Source organism: Leguminivora glycinivorella, chromosome 2 (assembly GCF_023078275.1).
Source record: "Leguminivora glycinivorella isolate SPB_JAAS2020 chromosome 2, LegGlyc_1.1, whole genome shotgun sequence".
Classification (NCBI taxonomy): Eukaryota; Metazoa; Arthropoda; class Insecta; order Lepidoptera; family Tortricidae; genus Leguminivora; species Leguminivora glycinivorella.
In genome coordinates, this window is record NC_062972.1 from 23462121 (window position 1) to 23482029 (window position 19909).

Below are 19909 nucleotides of genomic sequence, written 5' to 3' on the forward strand. Positions count from 1 at the left end.
TATTAGTGTGAGAGACCCTAACATTCAAGTTAGTGTCAAGTGATTGACGGCACATGTCAAAACAAATAACATTAGGAATTGGTAAAGGCTGTCACATACCTGTTCAGTAATTATCTTTATTTTTTATTAATTCGATAACCGTAAGAGTTAAGACGCTGGTTTCTTAGAGAAATTAATTGTATTTTATCTAAAGAACCTTCCCTTAAAGTTAACAGAATTCAATAAAAACAGGGTGTATTTCTGCAATATTTGCGAAAAATCATTGATATTATTAAGGTGGATTGTAGACTCTGTTTTACGTGTGAGAGTTTTAATTTCAAAATATCGGGTGTTATTCCGAGCCCAGCCAATAAATTAATGAGTGAATAACACTACCAGATGGCAGAGCAGGGTACATAAATAACTGTATAATTATTTCACCATTCTAATGAACACAAGTTAAATTATAATCTATTGAAAATATTTCAACTACAGAGGGCGCTACGAGTCCTTGTATAGATTACTCATATGAGAGATAATTTCGACCTCGACAGCTGTGACCAGGGTGGCTAGCCGAATGGCACAATCGCTCACGAAACGCTCACGAAACGAAGCGCTAGTAGATATCTATCTCTATCGCGCTTGCGTATTGGCGCGACAGAGCCAGCGGCGTATCGCTTTCGTTTGGCGTCGGAGAAATGCCATTCGGCTACGGGGCCTGGGTGGCCGAGCGGATAAAGAGGCATTTCCCGCGATTGGAGGTCACTTTTTCTTTCATATGTGTAATTTATTTCGGTTTTATTTCACCATTATTTAAAGTAAAGATGAGTTACTTAGCTTAGCAAACCAAAATTACAAAACTTTAGAAAATACGTGTGTTCATAACTACCTACTAAATTAAAAGCACTTAAATCTTTGAGAATACGCCTCTACAACTCTTAGGGAACTGTTAATACACATATTAAAACTAGCTTTTTCCTGCGGCTTTCGCTCGCGTTAGAAAGAGACAAAAAGTAAACTATGTCAACTCTCCATCCCTTCAACTATCTCCACTTAAAAAATCACGTCAATTCGTCGCTCCGTTTTGCCGTGAAAGACGGACAAACAAACAGACACACAACATTTATAAATTTTATAATATTAGCATGGATGAGTTAATTGTGTGAAATGGCGTGAAAAGTTTGGTATATCGTTTATTAATAGTATTTTTATCTGTAAGTTCCTGTTTTTGTGGCTTTGTTTTATTTTATTATTGAACTGACTTGAAAGTTTATTTTTAAAATATCATCATCATCCTCCTTGTGTTATCCCGGCATTCGCCTCGGCTCATGAGAGCCTGGAGTCCGCTTAGAAAACTAATTCCAAGATTTGGCGTAGACACTAGTTTACGAAAGCGACTGCCATCTGACCTTCTATTTATTTTTAAAATATATTTTAATTAATTTTGTTTTTGCGTATACTTTAAGTATTCAGTTATTTTCTAAAAAGCTTTGCCTCATATTAATTTAAGGATTCCCATAAACAACTGAGCTGCGCGGGACATAAAAGACATCGTAAACCCGACATAAAGCAAAACAAAAATTAGAACGTAAACCAGCTCGAGATTGTTACACGGCGTAATTAATTGTTTAAAAATTTACTTCACGTAAATAATTATATTTTCCTTTTTTTATCCTCTCTTACGATGACGATAAAATTAAATAAATAAATATTATAAATATATTATAGGACATTCTTACACAGATTGATTGAGGCCCACGGTAAGCTCAAGAAGGCTTGTGTTGTGGGTACTCAGACAACGATATATTTAATATATAAATACTTATATACATAGAAAACATCCATGACTCAGGAACAAATATCTGTGCTCATCACACAAATAAATGCCCTTACCGGGATTCGAACCCGGGACCGCGGCGCAGCAGGCAGGGTCACTACCGACTGCGCCAGACCGGTCGTCAAAAGTGAAAATGGAATTGAATAAAGTATTAAAGTACCAGTAAAAATTAAAACAATAATTATTACTGGTACTTTAATACTTTATTCAATTCCATTTTCAACTCCTTTTGCTTGTACAAGTTACAATTTACAAGTGGTTGTCAATGTCTAATATGACAAGTTGGAAAGAAACTTTTGCTTGTAACTTGTAACTTTCAGTTTTGAGAAATGGGCCCCATCAGGTTCCGTAGCCGAATGGCATTTCGTGAGCGTTTGTGTCATTCGGCTACTACGCACCCAGTGGCCCGTTTCTCGAAAGGTACAAGCCTTGTATTAAGTACAAGTGTGTTTCCATGACAACCCATACGATTTGACAGTTCGCGCACTTGTAATACAAGGCTTGTACCTTTCGAGAAACGGGCCCCAGGTATTTATATATGTGCTCCTTTTAGTTGTAAATTGTTGAGCAATACAGTTTTTGTCAGTATTATTTATGTCAAATATGACAAATATCGATACTGATAAATCTACTACTGACGGTGTAATGTCAACAAGTATTATTGTAGGTACAAATAACCTACGTTTCCATTTACAATTTACCTATAATTACAAAACACAATACCAAATTTGAATCTCTCGTACAACCATTCATTACTAAACGGTACAAAGCAGTTTCCATAATGTACGGGGTATAATTAATTATACAAAGTTCCCGTAGGTACCCAAGTTGGACAATAAACAGAAAGTTGCCAAGGTCCAAGTTTCGTAACGATTATGGGAATTTCGGCGGTGTAACGTTTTTGCATGCAAGCTAACGAGGTATTCAGTAAGACGAACGGGTGCGAATTTGCCTAGTTTCGACTCAAATTGGTTTGCACGAAATGCATGGAAAGTAAACCGGATTTCGTGCTTACTCAGTAAATCTAATTGGGCAGTAAATTGTAATGGCAGCCTTTATGATAAAATATACTCAAGAACTGACTTACATACATACATTATATAATCACCCCTGTATCCCATAAAGGGGTAGTCAGAGCACATGAACTACTAAGTTTCAGTGCTACTCTTCGCAAAAAGGGGTTGAAAGAAAATCTAAATTGTGTTATTGCAGCGACAGGTTGCCAGCCTGTCGACTACGCCACAATTTAACCCATATCCCACAGTCGACTTCTACAATACCCACGGGAAGAAAGGGGGTGGTGAAATTCTTAACCCTTAGTCAAAAATATAGAAGGCATCCGTATCCGTCTTTCACCCAGCATCGACTAGATTGTATTGATTGTTTCAAGAAAAAAATCTTCAGTTTGTTTTCCTCTTATATGAAAATCCCAAATATCTAAGATAACTAGAAAAAATAGCATATAATATTTAACAGCTACACAATCTTGTCGAAAATATTATGGTGCTGTAAGGACAGTTTGACGGATCACAGATCTGATGCCGTAGCCGAATGGCATTTCTGCGACGCGAAACGAAAACGAAACGCCGCGAAAGGTCGCGCCAATTCGCAAGACCGATAGAGATAAATATCTCCGAGCGTCTCGTTCCGTGAGCATTTTGTGAGCATTTGTGCCACTCGGCTACGTACCCAGGCCCCGTAGCTGAATGGCATTTCTACGACGTCAGACGCCGGTCGAAACGCCGCTATCTCTATCGCTCTTTCGTATTGGCGCGACAGAGTCAGCCGCCTTTCGATTAGAATCTGGCAGACTACACATCGGACCCTTCGTCTTTTCATAAATGTTAAAGGAACTAATAAATACTTACTTGTCTCCCCAGGCCTGTAGTGGTGGCGAGCAGGCCGCACGATGACGTCCCTGACGGGGCCAAGCAGCCGGATGACACTGTGGCTCTTCGCAGTACACTCGTCATTACCCACACACCCCACAGTGGTGTGTAGTGTGCAGTGGGTTGCTGGGGATAGCGGTATCTTCAGCGGGATGATGCCGTAACCTGGAACAATTTGTCGCACTGATTTAAACTTTACTACTCGGGAAGACCGGCCGGCCGTTACTATTCGATCAGGTGACAAAGCTCGTGATGGGTTATTAGCCGCCTTTACACAGTCGCTCTATCGCACGTTTCCGGAGCGTACAGGATAGCGCGCGGTTAAGGGGCTGACAACACCCAATCGCGCAAAATTGATGTTACTTGCGCAATTTTTTAAAGACAAACTGTTAGTTTTAGTAAGGCAAGTAAATTATATGTTATAATTCATTTTCATTTTATGTTATAATTCATTTCAACGAACATAGCCGTACTAGATACACGATTTAATGAAATCGGCTCGATAGAAAAAAAATTCCAAAGATTGGTCTCGAATTTGTCATTCAACGGTTCTATGGCGTTTGTCTTTAATTAAAATTACAATAACAAAAATATACATATCTAAAACACTAACGAAACATATTGCACAAATAATGCAACTTTCTATTTTATTTTAATATTTTTCCGCAATTGCGCGTCGAAGTTTTTGAGAACGGAAAGAGCGTGCGTATAAAGGCTAATCGTGCGCGATAGACGCGTTATTATTGTTATTAATAGTATCTATTTATAAAGAACAAGTAATTCAACCACTAATTCTTTACTCCACGAGCGTATGCCCGCCATCTTGCGCGCGCGAATGAACGTACGTGTAAAGACAACCTCAACCACGCGATTGCGCGCCCGCACTGGCAGTGTTGCCAACTCGGATTTTGAAAAAATGCTAGACTGTTGCCCGGAATATGCCAGAAATATGCTAAACTTTTTCGCAGGATGCTAAAAAAAATGCTAAACTGTTACCCAAAAAGATATTAAAAATAATGTGGTTTGTGCGACTGTCCAATAGCTAAGAAAGGACCGTACCTCACCGCGACCTTGGAATTTTTTCACGTAAGTGAGAACGACCAATAAATAACTCTTTCTTGCTCTCACTTAGGTGAAAAATTCCAAGGTCATGGTGGGGTAAGATTGTATGTTACCTCTTCTAGGAGTCTGTTGTCAGAGCAGATGGTCAACCCGAACATTGAGATCGAATTTTTAGTACTACATTTGTGTCAAACAATCATACGGCCATGAGGTGAGCCATATTTAGAAGCAATCAACCCTGTGCTACGGACGCCTGCTACTCCATAGATGTTGCATGCGCATTGACGTCCTAGAGTCCGGCCAGGACAAGTTTGCAAAAAATTTAATAGCCCCGCCTCTGCAAGGGTTAAGTTAACGTCATAATTTCATAAAAGTTTGACGTTTAATATAACATCTGCACTGACGAGGCTGTGAAAATCGTTGCAAACCTATCATGGGTTACCTTGGGTTGAGACAATTGCAATCTAGTCGGAGTAGCAGGTAGGGGAATCAAAAAATAATATAATACTTACAAGTCCCCTAGTGGTGGACACATACACTTTTCAGGAAATAAAATAATAGTACATTACGATACAAGTGCGTAAAAAAGGAAGTTCGAAACGAGTGGCTATAAATTAAAACACGACCGAAGGGAGTGTTTTAAATCGACACGAGTTACGAACTTCCTTTTCGCACGTGTGTCGTACGACGTTTTTCAGTACAGATGAGCCTCCGAAGTTTTGACCTGGCATACAATGAACCACTTCTCGCACTAGTTCGTAAAGAAAACTCCATCTGTACTGAAATAGTACATTTCGATACAAGTGCGAAAAGAGGAAGTTCGAAACGAGTGGCGATAGATTAAAACACGACCGAAGGGAGTGTTTTAAATCGACACGAGTTACGAATTTCCTTTTCGCACGTGTATCGAACGACGTTTTTCAGTAGGTACAGATGAACCTCCGAAATTTCGACCTGGCATATAATGAACCACTTCTCGAACTAATACGTAAAAAAACGACCATCTGTACTGAAATAGTACATTACGATACAAGTGCGTAAAAAAGGAAGTTCGAAACGAGTGGCGATAAATTAAAACACGACCGAAGGGAGTGTTTTAAATCGACACGAGTTACGAATTTCCTTTTGCACGTGTATCGTACGACGTTTTTCAGTACAGATGAGCCTCCGAAGTTTCGACCTGGCATATAATGAACCACTTCTCGAACTAGTGCGTAAAAAAACGACCATCTGTACTGAAAAAACTGTTTTGAGCAATACCTATCACATTATTTGTGAACAAATAATGTATATAAAGATTAAAATATATGTGAGCTATTAAGAAACAGGCAACATTAACATAAAAAATAGAAGAAGACTCTTGGGTAAAGCCGGCAACAGACAATCTTAAAATTCATAATCTGAAAAAATCATAATCTTATGAAATCAGATCGAGTACACGGATTTCCATACAATTTTGCAACTGTCTACACACAGTCTTATTTTTTAAGATTATGATTTTTTCAGATTGATCCGACAGATTGCGAATAATCTGAATTTAAAGAATGTGTCTGGCAATGTGTTGATCTGATTTTTGTAAAATTATATTTTTTTCAGATTATGAATGACTGTCTGTTGCCGGCCTAAGTATCGAAAAATAGCACATGGCTACCGGACAGGCTAATCACAAACCTTCAAAACCCTAGCATTGTTATATTGACGTGATTTTGTAAGTGAAGATAGTTCTCCACTTAAAAAATCACGTCAAGTCGTCGGTCTATTTTTGGTTTTGTATTTTTTTTAGTTTAACTGCTAAGTTCGTACAAAATTTTGGCTGCGACCAAAATATGCTAAAAAATATGCCAGATGCTAGATGGAAAATTTTAATGCTAAATCGCTTGCCATTATGCCAGATCTGGCATCTTTTATGCCAGGTTGGCAACACTGCGCACTGGCAGACGCAATTGCGCGTTCTTTCCCTTCCCCTCCCGCTAGCTTTAAACGCGCATTCTTTCACACGCGATTGCTGTATCACGCGCGATAGACGGTCTGTGTAAAGGCGGCTAATAGCGTTGAGGCGGATTTGTAGCAGCTGCAGGCCGCTAATTGGATGGAAGAAGCTGCCTTTTGGATCTCGAAACGTAAATAATCAAAAACCCTAAATATTTATCGAAATTTATTATTATTTAGGATCGGTCTGGTCTAATTGGTAGTGGCGATAGTCCTGTCACTTGAGCACAGGTTTTACAAAATATGTCTGTAGGTATGTTCATTGTATGAAAACATCACAGAGAACCTCCTATAGAGTGGCAGTCTTGTATATTTGGTTCGCGATACGAGTCACCAGTGTTTGGGGTGCGAGGAGCGGGCCGGGAATGTGTTAAGCGCGCTGTGATTGGCCGTTTCAAGGACGGCGGGCAGTCGCGCCAGATGAAAAGGGACAGAAGTATGACTGTCCCTCTACTGTCGCGTAAGTAGCCAGTGTAAGTTGACCTGTGCCGGCTCTGAATAAATTATAGATATGACTTATTTGTGGAATGTAATGCCGTCTGTTTTTAAATTTGAGCTTCTTGTTACCTTTCCACACCATTTCACACTACAGGTGGACATCTTTAAGGCATCAAAATACCCTTTTCCAATTTTTTTGTGCGAAAAACACGCGCTGCTTTCGGGTCTGTTACTTGGTCGATACTGATCGGGCACGGCGAGCGCCCGCGCTTATATCAGTGCAAATACTAGGAAGGCTGGCGACCGCGAGTCGTCTTGTAATAGATGTCTATAGGGGTTGGTCTGTGGAAAACACGAATATAAACGGAACCTGTCTTCTTCAATTTGGGTACTAATAGGGCTTACGCAATTTGGGTAAGTTAGGTAAATTTTGTCCCTAAATATTTGTTTATGTACGTACACATTTTACATTCAAGGGTATGATTTATGATTTAACTATTATCTCTGACTCCTTTAAACATTTAGTTTAACATTTTTACCTACCAGACAACACTATAAGTCAGAAATATGTCAAAAGTGTTATCCAACAAATATTTTTCACAAAAACTATGAGTAACAAATCCAAGACATATCCAAGTGACGCGTTAAGAGGGTTCAAAGGCCTTTCTCTAGTGTGGAATGTACGTAGTAGGTAATCAATCAAACTTTTCTGGATATTTCACAACATATTTCCTTGAAATAGTCATTCTATTGTAAGTTAAGATCGCCATATATGTATTACTAGCTTTTTCCCGCGGCTTCGCTCGCGTTAGAAAGAGAAGAAAGTAGCCCATGTCACTCTCCATCCCTTCACCTACCTCCACTTAAAAAATCACACAAACAGACACACACACTTTCCCATTTATAATATTAGTATGGATTAGTATAGATGTACAGTGTACACTTACCAGCAAAGAAACAGCTGTTTCGCTTCTTCATCGAAAATATAATTATAAATACCTAAATATTATAGGTCATTCTTGCATAGATTGATTAAGCCCCACGAAGCAAGCTCAAGATGAACCAATTAAGCCCCATTTAGATTGGTACGAGTTTCTCGCCTTCGAACGTACGATTATCGAAGTACGAGAAAAATATCGTATCATGTAAACTATGCGTACGATATCGCACGGGAGGAGGCGATAATCTCACCTCGCCTTTTTGATGGTTTGTATGTCTCCGTGTAAACAAAACACGTATGCGAGAATCGTATACGAGTTTATGCGCTACTCAGTCGAAATTAATTCTCTTTACCTAGAAACAGAAATCATGGTATTTTTATATTTATAGCTAACTCTCAGTAACTGCTAAAACCCAAAATAAATTAGGGTTATCATTATCAATATTATAGAGTTAATTTACTGGCATTTTACCCCATATGGGGTATAATGCTATCATTTAAAATAAATCTTATCTATATTCTATGCTCAATTATGTCCTCAACGTCCTAATCACAAGTATAGCAACCAAGATTTTATTAGCTATCTAGGTAACGCTACGATCGAATTCATTATTTTTCCTACTATATAATTATTATTTAGACCGTCATAAATAATTTATACTGTTTTTAATATTATTGGGTACCTACTATTCAACTTAAATTCAAATAAATCCAAAGTAAACTATATTCAATATTATAAAAAATCATAAAATATATGTGTTTATTATTAATTCATTAGCAACTAAGCACACAAGTTGACAGGCGAAACTCGCATGAAAATCGGTTCGCTCCGATTCGTGCGATAATCGCACGTTCGAGAAGAAATGTCATACGAGAACCGGTTTAGACGAGTCGAGAAATGTTATGGAAATATCTCCCGAAAATTCAACTCTCCGTCTAAACTATTTCGCCTGGCGATAACCGCCTGGCGAGTATCGCATACGATTTTTATTTCTCGCACGAATGTAAACGTTTTCGTACGATAATCGCCAGGCGATTATCGCATACGATAATGTCATCTAAATGGGGCTTAAGGCATCTAAGACAAACCTTTCTACAAAGTTTAAAGAATAAGGTTATTTTCTATACAATGTTTGTGTATAGCTCACAGATAAACTATTATTTGGACTATAAAACGAAATATTTTCATTTCCGCATTAAAAATAATTCATTTATTAAAAAAATCAACTGTAGTAGCTCTTTCAGTGAAAACTTGCTTCACAAAATAAAACATCATTTAATTTTTAAACAATTTAATTTATTACATCAACTACTTAAATGTTAATCTTTAATATAATAGCAGTAATCTTTAATATTAGTATGGATTACATTTACGACCTGTAATTTGTGTTTTAATGATTCATTTATTTACGTTTCATTTCCTTACAAAGATGGCATCCTGTTTCACAAAGCCTTTCCAAGATGACTACTGGAATATTAGAAGACGTCTTCGCTTCTTATTTTTCAACTTATTCATGACTTTTTGCTAACTTTCATGGGATGTCTTCGTTTCTCCATTTATTTATGCCATCCACGGCATCTCATTATATTAATTTGTATTCATGTATTTTATCAAAAAACTGTGCCTTTTTATAATATAAAGAAGAAGCATTAAGCATTCAGGTGGTCGGCTGTCTCGAGGCTGACTCAGCTATTTAATATATCATTATACCTATTATTGAATATAACTTACCTACTATGAGAGTCATGAGTCTCAGGACCAATTCGTTAAAACGCCTATTTCATCAACATGTCAAAATTTTCAAAATGAAATGTCATCGGCAATGCGTAACTGATTACTTTTTAAGCCCATCCACTAAGTTACTACTTTGTGATGAATTTCTAGATTTTCTACTTTTTTGTTTCGGCCATATTGACATCTCATAAACTGTAGGACCACTTAACATTAATCTTTGTTTGACTGAAGGTAGCAAAAATTGCCAGATTTCACAGTTAAATCGTGTAATGTATTTATGTTGTTATTAAATTATAATTGACCGCTTTGATGATAATTATTTCAGTGGTAAAGACCGAGATCTTATTTTGTTACAGTTTGCCCTTCATGTAAAATTTATAATACCAATCTAATGATCCTATCCTATTTATCTTTAATGTGACCATCCACCTTTCTCACAATTTTACTATTAGACTGACTTTACAATCTGCTGTCTATATATAGTAAATACTGGAAATGTTTGTACCAGGTGCAAGTAAATATTTAAAAAATATAATTCTCCTTTGACTTTAAAAAGCAAAGTCAAACAACTCATATTCCTTTTCACAATAATAAGTCTTACCTCTAATGGCGTCTAGTTCGCTTAAGTGCTACGAGATCGAGCAGACATTTTTAACATCTTTTCCATTTGGAGATGCACCAAGTGGTTTTATTATCGAATAGCCGCAGTAGCTGCTTAAATGAAATGTTCTCCATATTTGAGTTACTTCGATGTTCTAGTTTTCGTTTTAACTTTGAGGAAAAGTTTAGGTACGATTGATGCTGTTACGTATGAAAATCTAGTCGTACAATTGATTTGAAAATGGGTAAAATTTTAAATAGGTTTATATTTTAATATTATGTTCAGTTACCGCAACAGTTACTCATCAAATAAAACTATGGAAACGGATTATATGGCGTTTAATGAATTGACCACCCGTTAACCACGAATGCTGTAAAGTGTTCGAAACGTCGGATGAATTGTAAATTCATTATACGCGATATAATCCGTTTCCATAGTTTTATTTCATGAGGTTTATATTTTTATAATGATTATAAACTATGTCCAAAGGACAACAGAGAACACACATACATATACATACATATAATCACGCCTGTATCCCATAAAGGGGTAGGCAGAGCACACGAACTGCTAAGTTTCGGTGCCACTCTTGGCAAAAAGGGGTTGAAAGAAATCCAAATTGTGACATTGCAGTGACAGGTTGCCAGCCTCTCGCCTACGCCACAATTTAACCAAATTTAACAGAGAACAACAAGGAAAAAAGAATACTTTCAATTTGTAGAGGTTAACAATGTTCATAACTATTCCAATTTCAAGTCGATAGCATAAGTAGTTCTTGAGATATTTAGAAATGTGACTGACAGACAGACGGACAGAGCGTCGCCATAAGGGTTCCTTTTGTACCTTTTTGGTACGGAACCCTAATAACCCCCGTGCTACGAAACGCTGCGATGTAACGCTACGAGCGTTAGCGTAGCACGAAAAATAGACCAATGATAAATAATTAGACATTAAATTTGTTTTTATTAATTCCTATTTTGTTACCAAGATTTTGTTGATGAATTGAGATTTTATTAAGTTTTATTTCGTCATTAAGGTTCTCTAGTATCTATATTTTCTTAATTATAACAATTATCCTGTATATATCTTACGAAAGTCGAATTATATTACTAAATGTTGGTAACAAAATAGGATCAATTAAAATTTGCTGACGTGGCATTGTACAAAGTTGACGGGAATTGCTGAGACAATGAATAATTCATATTATTTTAATGATATTATGAATTTATATAATGTCACTGTCATAATTCATACAAGAAATAGTAATATAGACACGAATCTGTAACTTAACTTCTTAAAATGAAATGTCTAGTAGATTTCATTTCTAGAAGTTAAGACTATAGTTAAAATTACTACATCTTTCCCTAGCTATACAAGGTGTACAAGGTTCGTTCTCAAAAAAGTGGCACCGTCAGGGTAAAGTGAATGGAAAAAAATGAAAATGGTTTTTTGTACCTTTTTGGGTTTAAATATGTTTTTGAGTGCATCAATGATACGGAATTTGCGGGAGGGAACGAAATAGTCGTAAAAACGTAGAAGTTATGGCGAGTTGAAATTTTAGACATACAGGAGAAAGTGAATAGACAGGGTAGCAGGGAAAACGTGGCAGGATAAAGAGAGTTTGAATAAAAAAACAAGTTTACCACTAATAATTCAACGTATATCGACTATTATGATTTTGTTAGGATAAAATTTTTTTCTTTAAGTAGAAACAAAAGCAAAAAAAAGTATTTTTTTTAAACAATATCCATTATTTTTTATTCAAATCAGTTGAAGTACAGTAAGTGATATCTGATTATTGTTTTCTGTCACGATGCCTGCTCGTACCAAATGTTTCTTTTTGACCCAGTGTTTGACTGGTAGAGAATGCCTTAAGGGATTATGTACACCATATTGTACTTTTTTATGTGCAATAAAGAATAAATAAATAAGTACCTATAATCACAGTCTTGTAAAACAACAAAGCACATATCATGATTCACAATGTGAGTTGTACTTGTGCGTGTAATGCCTGAAATGGCTTCCCCAGTGGAAGAGTTGGTTCGTCTCCTTGATGTCTCCTTGGTAACAGATGTCAAGATAATGAGGTCAGTATTTAAAATGAGGGCCACTATAGGGCCGGACGGGACGGCGTGCCTTGGCTCTTTAAACATCTTGGAAGTAGATTACGTGGCCACATTGACGACTGCCTCCGACAGAGTATAAATTCTCGTTGTAAGGTGGGCAGACTGTGCCTTTCGAAAAAAGGGTAGTCCAGCTGACTGTCCCTTAGGATACCGTCCCATTGCCCTCCTAGATGAAACTGGCACGATGTTGAGCGCATCATCGTATGTCTCATCTACTGCTGTGCACGCATTTTGGAAGACACGTGCCCAAACATCAGAGATCGGGTTCTGGGAGGAGCGATAGACGCAATTGATGCGCTGCATAAATACAGCGGTCTGGTAGCAGAGAAAAGGTAGGGAGCCATCGCAGTATCTCTTGACATTGCCAATTACTTCGGCTCTCTTCCTTATGTGGTAATAAAATAGGCGCATTGCTTCCACGATGCACCTTTATATTTGAAGATCATCATTCACCATAGGGCATTACCTCGCAGATAGAGAAGTGCTCAATGAATCAGGAGGAAGATGCCTAGAAAGACGAATGGAGTGTGGTGTTCCTACCGGCTGCGCCATGTAAACGTATAGGGACAGGTCCATGAGGCTACGTGCTCAAATCAAGACTGACTTCTTTATTCTTCTTCTTACTTACATATTCATAATAATCATAACCTACCCACAGTTTTCCACAGGGGTCGGTACTGGGTGCCTGCTCTGGAGCATTGGCTTTGACTTGGCTATAAGAGTAGACCAACTTCTCCGCATGATCACCATTTGTTATGCCGATGACACAATAGTAGCCGTGAGGGGAAGAAGGTACCAGGATAATAAGGAGAGCCACAGTGGCAACTGAGCTCACAGTTGGGCGCATTAATTTGTTTGGGCTTGCGGTGTTACTTGCCACGACCGATGACGTGGTTTTCGAGGGAAAGGTTGGCTTCTGTCCGATGAAAGTGATTGCTGCCGACCTAGCCAAAATGATAATCGTTGACGATCGAAATGCAATCTGGTTCTGTCGTGCCTATATGCAAGAGCGATAGGGATGTTGCCTGTTGACGGTGAGGCGGTCCCTCTTACGCCCCAAATTAAGTACTTGGGCTTAAATTCAAACCAAAATTAGTACTCCGAGGAACATTTTATCAAATTGGTTCCTAGCCTCGTCGGAACTGCTTCGGCGCTGAGTAGACTATTGCCCAATATCGAAGGACCCAATGCCCCATATCGGCGCTTATATGCGAACGTCATCCGCAGCGTGTATACAAAATTTCAGCTCAGTCGGTTGAACATTTCTGCTTCAAATTGGGTTGCAAGATTTGACCTCAACATACATACAAACATACATACATACATACATTGCAAGTTAGTAAAAACCATGTCAAAATAGCTTTTTTTACTTGTGTTTCTTTATCCTGTACAATAACAGTTGGGAAACATTGGGAAAATCATGTTTGTCCAAACGGACGAAAAATGTTTCTGTTTTATTTTATCTAATTGCAACGCCATATTGGATAGACCCTTTAACGAATCCCCTATATTTTTTATTACACCTTGTACATTCATATATAAGTAGGTACCATAGTACTGGGGCCCTTTTCTCGAAAGGTACAAGCCTTGTATAGGTTGTCATGGAAACGCACTTGTAATACAAGGCTTGTACCTTTCGAGAAACGGGACACAGGTCGTAAAACCAACCATTTCGGTCCAAACCCCACGAACCCTAAACGTAATTAAAATCAAACTAAATCCTTACTAAATTAAACGCAGCGTCGCAGCGACAAAAGTATTACCGCGGAAGCCAGTCATTAGGACATAAATTACCTGAATCTTGGAGAAAACAGCTAAGAAAGGTTGGTCCAGGTATTTACTTTATTTCATTTCAAGTCGGTCAAGCTATTTCTGTCACTAGAAAAAAGTAGCAAATTAAAAAATGTAGTCTCGATTTAATCGTGATATTGTGAAATTGTAATGTAATTAGTTAAAAATGCATAACCCTCGTATTAAAAAAAAAGAAAAAATACATACATACTTGTTAAAATACATAATGTACCAGCAAAAATTATTGTAAAAGGAAGTCGGGAAATGCTAAAAGTATGAATTTGAAGATTAATGTGGTATTACTGTAGGTATTTAATATATGGGGTTAGATCACAGACTAGTACTACATAGACACCGCATTATGCAGCGTTTACAAAGAGCGCGTAGTCACCAGACAATATGTCCATTTATAGAATTCACCATGATTTGATGGTTACACTTTCGAAGCGCATCGTTCACTACGGCGGAAAAGTAAATAGCAAATAGGGTCGGAGCCATAACACAGCCCTGCTTAACGCCACTAGTGACTGGGAATTGTTCTGTGTATGTGCCTTCGTGAAATTGGCGCACCAAGTTGACAAATTTCACAGGACACCCACATTTCTCTAGGACGATCCACAGGGCTGACCAAGTCATAAAGTTGAATGTCAGAAATTAGAGGTCAGATTTTTGCAAGTCATCATTATTGTTAGTCATAAACATTGTTTGGCATAATAATCAAATTGCATTTTGTATTATGGACATAATGTTGAAAGCAATAGACATGTTTGTCATAATTGTCGTAAAGTATATTTTCGCAAGTAATAATGATTACTGTCCACATTAACTTTAATCATAACATTCAATGGGATCTATATTATTTTTCATTAAGTTTGAAGTCATAATGTTTGTTCGTGTTCACTATCGTTTTTCGTTGGGCTCACTGATTTTACTGCCATTTCGTCTTTTACATGTTATGTGTTTAATTTTTTCATGTTGCTTTTAAGAATATTAGGCCCGGCCAGCGATTCGACGGAGCCCCGCTACGCGGGGCTCCTATTTCTGCTCTGAATGACACAAGGTACCTAACTAACGAACCTACCCGAGAAATGAAAATTTTCTCTTTGAGCTCACTGATTTTCCCGCAATTTCGTCTTTTACATGTTATGTGTTTTATTTTTTCATGTTGTTTTTAAAAGTATTAGGCCCCGCTAGCGATTCGATGGAGCCTCGCTATGCGGGGCTCCTATTTTTGCTCTGAATGACACAAGGTAACTAGCGAACCTAGCTGAGAAATGAGGATTAAAATACTCAATGAGCTTACTGATTTTCCCGCCATTTCTTCCTTTGCATGCTGATTTTTGTAGTATTCGGCTTCGTCAACGAGTAGAAGGAGGGCAGGGGTCCTATTTCCGTTCTAATGGACGCGAGGTAAATGCGGACTACCAATAAAGTCATAAGGTATAATGTATCGATTGTTCACATTTTCGTTAGTCATAATTTGGTTTTTCTCAAAAACGCGTAACTTTTCAGGATTGCCATAAAACAAACCTAACCTAACCTATCTATAGGTGACCCTAATGAAACCGTTTCAGAAGTATAATGATAACCTGGCTAACAAAGGGATCCGTTTTAAATGTTATATTCATCACTCGGTGTTGCTCTAGGCTTCTCTTGCATCTGCTTAACAACAAAGATGGCATCCACCGTACCCCTATTTGGCCGAAACCCACATCTCGGCTTCACAAGTCACGTTCGAGCCCATGCACGTCAGAACTTATGAAATACCTGAATTGTCCAGGTGTCGCCGTCGACGGATACGTCTGGGAGGACATCATCATCATCATATATCAATTTACTAGTAAAATACTACGATTTGATCAGCCTAATTGAGTAGCACCTAACACCATTACATAGTATGGCTATAGCAGCCCAGGCAGGCAAGTATGGTTGCGCGATAAATGATATAATATCAGGCCGTCCCTTTCGCACTATTTGTAAGTGCGACTGGGTCGCGCGACCATGCTATCGGTGCAGGTTGAATCCTAAAACTCACTCTTTATAATTAAGTCAACATTATAGTATTTATTGGGTATTGACAATGCGTAATCCGTAGGTGCCAAGTCTGGAGAGTACGGTGGATGAGGTATCACTTTCCAACCTAGCTCCAATAGCTTTAGCCGAGTCACTTTTGCAATGTGTGGGCGAGCATTGTCGTGTAAGAAAAAAACTTTAGCATGCTGTGGACGATTCTGACAGATTTTTTGGTTTAAATTTTCAAGCTGATTACAGTATACTGATGCGGTAACAGTCATTCCACTTGGTAGGAGTTCCCAGTGAATAATACCATGAATATCCCACCAAACGGACAGCATAACTTTTTCGGGTGAGGCTCTGTTTTTGGTGCCTCTATTCCTTTTTCGTTTGGAGCTAGCCACTGACGTTTGCGTGTGTGATTTATATATAAGACCCATTTTTCATCTCCAGTGATAAAATGGTCCAACCAGTTGAATGTGCGGCGAAAAGACAGAAGTTGTATGCAGATATCGGCACGGCGGTTTAGTTGATGTCTATCAAGTTCGTGCGGTATCCAAACACTATAATATACGAGTGCTGGCTATAAACTTTGACGCAACCAGATTATAAGCGGTTGCGTTCGTATACTAAATTTCTACTAGTGACATAGAGTCGGCTTAAATGCTCCGTCTAGTAGTTGAGGTGGTCTGCGGGTAAGATGAACCAATTCCACCCGCTCTCTCAAATCACCGGAGCTTGAATGATACCTATTCCTGCTCCGCGGAACGGGGCCAATTATTATCTTCCTGTTTGCTCCCCCACTCAGGACTGTGGAATTACTATTCGAAATTGTATTAGAGATTATTTGCTAACTAACTAAATGCTGAGACACTGTCAGATATATTTGTAACATACAAGTATTAGTATCGGGGATCTATTCGTTAACAGTTTACTATCTATTATTAGTTTACAACCTGCGACAAATGGATAAGATAGATTTTAACGTTGTTCTTCAAATAAATGCCATTAAATTGTACGGTGTCACATGTTTTTTTTTTCAGATAACAAGGTCGAAGATATGTTATCCTTTTGGTTATTGTTTTACCGGTTTTTACCTTTTTATGGTTCTGTCTATCACCGGTCCATTTCCGTAATAAATTTTGACCAAAAAGACTCGTTATTGTATACCTCTCTCTTTACGAGTAGTATATGGTCACGCTGCTATTTTGTAGTTGAAGACAATAGTTCCGATGGGCAAAAAACAATCCTTGCATCAAAAGGGTCTTACGTAATGAGCCTATCTTTGTTAGTGACCCCAGTTTGCAGAAACACTACAGCTTGATGCCAGATGTGACTTTTTTTATTATGCCTATGCGTTAGGATCCGTAAAGTTATCATAAGATACTTTCTGTATTTCCATGTCTGCTATTATTTTTTATATGGGGTAATAGTTTTATGGTGCACAATACATTTACGTTGCCTTAACTGGGAAGTTCCAGAGAGGAACTCTTTTGTTCGGGCCAAATCCAAATCTGTCTTTCATGTTATGTAATAATTTACCTTTACTATGTGATTATTAGTCTCATTTGCCTAATAAAATATAACCGTGCCAAGATCCAACACTAGTTCGGGCGTTACTCTATCGGCTAGATATTATATAGTTAAATAGAACTGAGAAAATAAAAGGCTATTTACTATACAAAAATTGATAAAACTAGAAATGTATTGAGTTTGAAGTAAGCTAGGTATGTGATCTGCCTTATTTGCCTAATACGATGACAGTGCTAAGAACCTGCATCGGCTAGATACGTAGCATATACCAATTAATGCCTAATAGTTTTTTTGTAATCTTGTCCTAAAATGATGATGATGAGGTATATAATTGAAATAAATTATGAATTTAATCAGCCTCGTTACCTAATTCAACTTATCCGTGCTAAAAGCCAACGCTGTCTCTCAGGTTGTTTTATGTAGGCTGTAGATTAAAGCTGGCTAAATTAAAGTCTCACTACTAGAACTAATGATTTGAATTGTCGTACTAAGAACCAACTCTGGCTAGATATAAAAATGAAGCGAACAGGAAAAGCGTCGTTACAGGATCACGCGTCACGCGTAATACATCCTAATCAATCGCTTAAATACTAGGTATACCTATATAGAGTTATTAGGCATGGGCCCTGGGACACTGGTTTTAGTGCACCTAGGATGTTGATGCCTGTAACACAGATGGAACGAGCTCACCAATTTGGCCATTGTAGAGGCGGAGCTGACCGCAGCCACTGCGCATCGGCGTTGGATCGCAGGCGCCGCGGCGCCGCCGCGCTAGCGCAGGATGATGATGGAGACGAAAACCACACGCACTTGATTTAATTCGTTACTAGTAACATATTGCACTATTACGGGTATTCTTTATCACTATCCCGAGAAAATACAAACACTAATTATTACAAAACGTTAAGGAACTTGGACCGTCGGTCGGTCAGTTTGCCTGCGGCGTTATCGCGGGCTCTCTTTTGTTCTGGCGGCCGGGATTTTACAGCCTTTAAGGGACAAGGATGCGTCCGTCCTCGACGGCGTGTCGAACGGAACTCCATGCCTCAACCTATTTCCGTTTACGAAAAAAATAAAAAAAAAAGAAATTTTGTTTTTTATTTTTTTCTTTAAAACCACGTATCCGATTGACTTGTTCTTTGGATATTTTATAGATATATTAGGGATACATCAATTTAAAAAAAAATAACTTCCTGACTTTTTGTTAAGTACATTTTTTTTTTAATTTATGTTTTAAATGTTTTCTTTTTACCACCTACGAGTTAGCGACACCTACTATATTTTCATATAATAATCGCCATTTTATACTCTATTACATATATTTTTATCAAAAATATTAGTTTGGATCAACAATGTCAAAATAAGTTATTTATATATTACTAGTATTACCCTTTAGTACGTTGCTCCTGGAAAGTGATGTATGAAAATTTTGGCATAATTAATGGAAGATTTTTTTTAAATTGGGATATGTAGATTATAGGCCGAAGTTATTTTTCATCAACCCTCCCCACCCCTCCCCTCTCTGCGTCGACCCTCTACCCCCCCTTAAAGAGCCGAAAATGCGATTTTTCTCGATTTTTGACAAAACCGATGAAGATACAGAAAAAGCGTGTAGGAACGAAGTAATCCTTAATGAATTTACTACAAATCTCTCATAAATACTTTAGTGCTAGCACTTATAGTTTTCGCGCAATCCGTCACGAAAGTTGCTCCTTTCTGCAATTTTCTTTAATGAATGATAAGTTTTCTCCTTAAATGCTTACGAAATCATCGGTTTGATAGTACTAAAATATTATAAACTCAGAATGAATTTCAGGGGAAAAAAATCACTACCATGGGCGGGGCTTGAACTCACGGCCTCTAGATTGATAGATATGATAGATAAATGACGCTAGGGGTAGCATTGATTCATATAGTAGAAAGCTGAAAGATTCGCTAGAAACTAGGGATGAGCTTTTGGTGGCTCAGTTGGTAGA

The 19909-nt window shown here is 37.9% G+C and overlaps 1 protein-coding gene across 1 annotated transcript in view; it reads right to left on the minus strand.

Moving 5' to 3' along the window:
• LOC125242256 (C3 and PZP-like alpha-2-macroglobulin domain-containing protein 8) overlaps window positions 1–19909 on the minus strand; it is a 206645-nt gene that overhangs the window by 137044 nt on the left and 49692 nt on the right. The window contains exon 3 of the mRNA XM_048151000.1: window positions 3685–3870. Within this exon, the coding sequence (XP_048006957.1) occupies window positions 3685–3870 (186 nt within the window). The remainder of the gene's footprint in view (window positions 1–3684; window positions 3871–19909) is intronic.